General features: G+C 38.9%; 1 protein-coding gene across 1 annotated transcript in view; it reads left to right on the forward strand.

The window, feature by feature from the left end:
* The window catches only part of LOC102761775 (calcium-activated chloride channel regulator 4-like), a 41,285-nt gene extending 40,405 nt beyond the window's left edge, over nt 1-880 (forward strand). The window contains 1 exon segment of the mRNA XM_015563247.1: nt 465-880. Within this exon segment, the coding sequence (XP_015418733.1) occupies nt 465-880 (416 nt within the window).
* Nucleotides 881-6,573: the final 5,693 nt, after the last annotated feature.

Genomic DNA, 6,573 nt, shown 5'->3' on the forward strand with positions numbered 1-6,573 from the left:
GCAGCCTGATCGCCCCCTAACTGCCCTCCCCTGCCAGCCTGATCGCCCCAACTTCCCTCCCATGCTGGCCTGATCACCCCCTAACTGCCTGCTCCCCTGCTGGCCTGAGCGACCCTAACCACCTCTGCTTCAGCCCCTGCCACCATGGCTTTGTCCGGAAGAAAGTCGGATGTCCAGAAGATATCTAGTTGACCCGGTCTAATTAGCATATTACCTTTTTATTAGTATAGATATTCTAAATCAATCAAATATAACACATTTTGACTGGTCCCATTTTCAAACAAAAAAAGGTAGTAATGGCAGTTTAAAAATAAGAATTCAGCTTATATTAAAAAATTATTAAAGCTTTGGATATGAGTATAAACTTGGAATAACTAAACAATATTTTGAGGAGAATGAATAAAAAGGAATTTAACATGGTATGATCTAGTTTCTAAACTACATGTACTTTTTTTTTTTTTTAGTTAAACAGTATATCATAAGAACAAGTGGAAGTATTCTGGATCTAAGAGACAAGTTTGATGATGCTCTGCAAGTAAACACTACTGATCTGCTACCAAATGAGGCCAACTCCAAGGAAACCTTTACATTTAAACCAGGAAATATCTCAGAAGAAAATGCAACCCACATATTCATTGCCATTCGAAGTGTGGATAATAGCAATTTGAGATCAAAAGTATCCAACATTGCACAAGCAGCTTTGTTTATTCCTCAAGGAGATCCTGATGAAATACATCCAAATCCTAATCCTGGAATTAGCATTTCTTCTTTGGTGCTGTTAGTGGTTGGATGCATGGTCCTTGTTAGTATTATTTTAAGTGTCACTATTTGTATCTTAAACAAGAAAAACAATCCAAACCAACCTAGAACAGCGTTTTAAAAACACATCAACACTTGTATGCATCCATATAAGCCTAACCAATGGACATAAGACACTGGGGAATAGGGGAGGCTAGGGGACTGTCTAGGGCGGGGAAAAAAATGGACACATATGTAATACCCTTTGTAATAAAAAATAAAATTTGAAAAAAAAACAACAAAAGTGAAGCATATTTCTTAATTTTTAAATTCATCTTGTGTGATCATGAACTCCTAAAAATAACTTCAGAAGTTCTAGAAGGGATACTTAAGTATAAACACTCAGGAGTATTTGAAAAATTGTAAGTCACTGCTAAAGTTATTAACTTTGTTTACTCATTATTTTGTTTATCAGAAAACGTGATGAATAATAACATTTTTTACATTCATGCCAGGTTGTTTGTTATTTGATACAACAGCTGTCTAGAATAATACTTCAAACTTCATGAAAAAGTTAAAATTGTCTATGTGAATAGTCAAATACAAGTGTAAGAAAGCAAATAAACTATATTTGAGTAAAAATGAATTTAGTCTTGGAAGTTTTAAGTGTAAATTGATGTTATTGTATTTGCCCAAAGTTTCCAATTATATTCTACTATATACAATATAGGTATAATGGCATGTTTATTGCCATTCACTGACATGAAGGATATTAGCAAAAAAATCAGTTACTACATGTCAAACCATAGTCTCCCATATTTTAGTTTAATATAATCATATGTAGTTCAAATAAAGAAAGAAAACTAAATTTTGAAAAATATCTAATTATCACTGCATCATAGCCTAAGATTCAAAACCATAGTAATGAGTAAGATCAATTAAAGAGAGAAAGTAGGTTGGGATGAGTAGGTTCATATGGTAGGCAATGGCCAACCCTGCCAGAGATCCTAAAGATGCAAACAAAATGAAACATAGAGCATATAACCATGGTCCTATCATGGTACTGAAAGAATTTTCATCCAGGGAGTAGGTGGACTTATGAGTCCAAGTTTACAAGCATATGGTTACCTTGTTCCTCCAAATGGTGGCTTTTTCACTTTGCAAAGAGTTTGCCACCAGAACAGGCAAGAAGATCAGCAGCATCACTTGTATCCTTGTCTACTGTAGCCTTGGCAGGAATTATTTATAGGTTTGGAAGTAAAGCAAAATGAAAGCCATATAAACTGAGACCTGGGGTCACTTTTAACAATCTTTAAACATAGGACAAACTTTTTGACCTGACATAATTAATTTGGTATAATTAGCAGGGCTGACAGAAAGGGCCTTGTGGTTTAAATTGAAGGTAGTAAAGCAAAGGAAGAGGAAATAAGTGGGAGATCTCTAATTACTGGACAGTTTGAATTACTCTCAAAGCAATCTTTGGAAAAGAAGCTGTGCAGTAGGGCACTGGGACACAGTGCTGATGAAGCAGAAGGTCTATTAGCACTTAATTCCTTTAGTGGGCTGGCACCTACTCAGCCAGTGCTAAGGGTTATGGATGTGCAGGTGAACCTGAAGAAAATGTAGAAAACGGGTAAGCGTAGGACACCTGGACCTTTACTGAGAGGGAACTAAAAGCCTGAAATTTTGTGTTGGAAACAGAAATAATGCACAACAGCTAGACTTTCCTTGTGTGCTTCCCACCCACCCACCCCACAGCTCTAGCAAAGCCTTCCAGCCTGGTTATTATTACCCTCTCATATGCTCTGGTGCAATAACTATACTCTGGTGACTCTCTGTAGTGGGCTCTCCCCTTCCAGGTCAGGCGTTGGTTTAGATCTATTTCCAGGACTGCATCCAGTAGCTAATTGTGAATTAGTAAGATTCAGAAAAATAACAATGACTATCATTGTTGTAGCCCCTGTTCAACTAAGACTCCACATTCAAAAACCAATAAGACTTTTAAGACAGCAACAGCAAAGTATTAAACCCAGTACAGGTACCTTCTAAGCACAGGATTCTGGACAAATGCATGGATCATACCCAATAAGCCACCCTCTCTCACTATAGCACAGGATCTCATTGCTAGGATGTGAGGTACATTTCAATTCCAGAAAAACATCTTGCCACCACCCTACACTTCTAATTTCTACAGTCACATGGATGATACATGTTCATCCTTCAGTTCTTAGAAGAGGTGTCACTCTTCTGGGAAGCTTACTTAACTCCTCCAGTCCCCCTCTGACCACGTTAAATTCCTTTCACAATGCTGCCGGTGGAAATGGGATCCTTTTATGGGATTGCTAAAAAAGCATTTCAGAAGACTCACACATGGGAGGTTGAGGTTTCATGGTAAGATTCATTATAAAAGCTAAACCAAAGGACTACCCCTGGGTTCCCAGTGTCTCATCTCTGTCCCCCCATGGACAAAGTTCATCCCTGTCTTCATCAGGCCCAGAAATAGGGCCAGTGTACAGACATTTTACAGCCAAAATAAATCCAAGCTTACATTGTCAATTAACATTTGACAAAGGAAACAAGAACATACAATGGAATAAAGACAGTCTAGTCAATAAACAGTATTGGGAAAACTTGACAAATACATGTAAAAATAAACTATACCACCTTCTTACCCTTTTATACAAGAATAAACTGAAAATGGATTAAAGACTTAACTACATTATTAATAGAGATATAACTGGAAAAGGCAGACATGCTCATGAAGGTTGATGGAAAAGAGCATTGAATACACCACTTTATTGTATACAGTGTTTTGTGTGCTTATATCAGGCAGAAGTAACCCAATCTAAGGGTCATAGAAAGTCTCTCTGAGAATGTAAAATTTTATCTAAAGCTTAAGGGATGAGTAGAAAATCACCAAGAGGTTAGAAAGTAGTCTCCCAGGCAAAGGAAATAGTATGTGCAAAATATTTGGGAGAAAAGCTTCAGGCCATTGAGAAACAAAAAGACTAGTCTGATCAGAGTGGAAGATAAGGCTAAAGAATTAGTATGTGGGTTTTAGTGGGGTGGGGACCTTGCAAGCCTCACTAAGGATTCTGAACTTTATCACAAAGTGATACAATCATAACTTGTTTCCAAAAGCTCACTAGGTGGTTTAACATATCATTAAAAGCGTCTGTGGGGACACAGAAATGGGAAAGATCAACCGATTTGGTAGCCTTCCCAGAAAAGAAACATTTGAGTTGAGCATTGAAACATTTGAGTTGAGCTTTGAAACATTCATGAGATTCTACCAGGCAGCAAAAGAGAAAGGGCTTTGCAAAAAGAGGGAACAATGACGAAGGCACCAGCATATAAACAGAGCTGGGCATGCTGGGGAACCGGAAGCAACTATACAGTACTATGGTAGAAAGTGGAGAGAGGACAGTGGAAAATAAACCTAACAGGCACATCCATAACATTTTTAGGTATAAATGGTACAATATGGAACAAATACCATATGTTTAAATATTTAAAAGTTAAAATCATGCTAACAAATTTTATGAAATTTGTTCTCCCTACACACTGTCATATTCAAAAGATGGTGAGTGAGAGTCTGTATAGTGTGGGTAAATATGGTAAATTTACTTTCATATAGGCCTTTATTTACACTTAACAGTCTAAATATTATTATATCTTAATGGGAGACTTGCCAAGTCATACAGTTCTAACGCAAAAGTTCATCAACTTTATGACTAAGAAAATTACATAATTCTCGTCAGATCACAATGATTAAGAGTCACCTACCAGGTTCTACAGCTAGTTTTTTTTTGTTGTTGGTCGTTTGTTTTTCAAGTAATTCCAGTAATCACTGCATATCTGACATGAATAACTGGATACAGATGTGAAATACTGAAAAGTTTGTGAAACTGTTTATTAAATGTAAAAATAAAAACTGCTCTTGAGTGAGGTTAGCCCCACTAGAATTTTATAGAGTCTTGCAAGATATCTAAACAAATTATATACCATGAAAATCCAATTATTTCATTTTTTTATAACAAAGTCTAACAATATAATGGTTTCTTTCGTCACTTCTGTTGATTCTTCCTCAAATTCTCTCATATCTACCTTTTCTTTTCTTTTTTGATTACACTAGTTCATTTACACCTCACTGATTACAATAGACTCATATCTGATGTTTCTGTTGCCTAATACTCCACGTCTATATTGAAGCTCATATATCTTTCCTGAAACATAATTTTTATCATGTCACATCTCTGCTGAAAATCAGCAAGCTTCCCCTTTCCATATGATAAAATTCAAACTCCTCACTAAATGTCCATCTTATCTACCTCCTTTCCCTCCTTGTACTATTTTCATAGCACAAAATTAGGTATCCATCTTTCAAGCCTGTATTTCAGTCATATCTTCTTACCTTATCCCTGAGTCTAAATTCATCTCTCTCCCTTCTTTGAATACTATCTGAATCACACATTTTAGCATTTAAATATACAACATATGGAGGTGATATGTACATACAGTAGATTAGAATTGAGAAAGTTCTATGTACAAAAAGTATAAAAGAACTAAATTGCAGAGAGAAACACTTCTTGCTTCAGGCAGAGGGACTGTGCTGAGGAAAGGCAAATCCACCAGAGCCTTTTTATTTTTTTAAATATATGTTATTGATTTTTTACAGAGAGTAAGAGAGAGAGAGAGAGAGTTAGAAACATTGGATGAGAGAGAAACATCAATCAGCTGCCTCCTGCACGACCCCTACTGGAGATGTGCCAGCAACAAAGGTACATGCCCTTGACTGGAATCGAACCTGGGTCCCTTCAGTCCGCAGGCCGACACTCTATCCACTGAGCCAACCTGGTCAGGGCAACCACCAAAGTGTGTGTCATAGTGACCAGTGATTCCCAGTCATTGTGCTGTTAGGGTCAATTTGCATGTTACCCTTTCTATATATAGGATAGAGCCCTGGTGCATAGTGGAGGCTGGCTGGTTTTCCCTTAAAGGTGGGGGTCCCACTGGGGTGCCTGGCCAGCCTGGGTGATGGGCTGATGTGTGTTTGCAGGCTAGTCACACCCCCTTCAGGGTGGGGGTCCCCACTGGGGTGCCTGGTCAGCCTGGGTGAGGGGCTGATGGCTGTTTGCAGGCTGGTCAAGCCCTCCCCCTGCCCCGAGTGGGGTCCATTACCCCATGGAGGTTTGGCCAGCCTGGATGAGAGGGGCTGATGGCTGTTTTCAGGCTGGCCACACCCCCTTTATGGTGGGGGGTCCCCACTGAGGTACCTGGCCAGTCTGGGTGAGGGGCTGAGTGTCATTTTCAGGCTGACCAAGCCCCACAATGGAAGCTCCAATCCTCTCCTTTTTTCTTTTTCTTTTTTTGTTTTCTGGGATTTATTTACCTTCTATAATTGAAACTTTGTAGCTTAGAGAGGAGCTCAGAGCCGGCTCCGTGGCCACGGCCGGCTGAAAGCAGGTATCTGGGGTTTATTTATCTTCTATAATTGAAACTTTATTGCTTTGAGTGGAGCTCAGAGCTGCCCACAGCAGGGGGGAAGCTTGGCTTCCTCCATCATTGGGGCAACCAAGCCTTCTACTTGCTCCAGCTCCATGGCTGCCGGCCGACATCTTGGCTGGTTAATTTGCATATAATTGCTCTGATAGGCTGGTAGGCATGGCTTAAAGCATAGCAAATGTATGGTCAATTAGCATGTTTGTGTTTTATTAGTGTAGATAGGCATAGAAATGTATTTTATGTGCATAAAGTTATGAATTATTGGTGATTAAAGTCACAGTGGTGGGAGATGAGGTGGGAAAAGTAGGTTCCTGCCAAGTGTGAAGGGAA

The sequence above is a fragment of the Myotis davidii genome, unplaced genomic scaffold, assembly GCF_000327345.1.
Source record: "Myotis davidii unplaced genomic scaffold, ASM32734v1 scaffold3479, whole genome shotgun sequence".
Taxonomy (NCBI): domain Eukaryota; kingdom Metazoa; phylum Chordata; class Mammalia; order Chiroptera; family Vespertilionidae; genus Myotis; species Myotis davidii.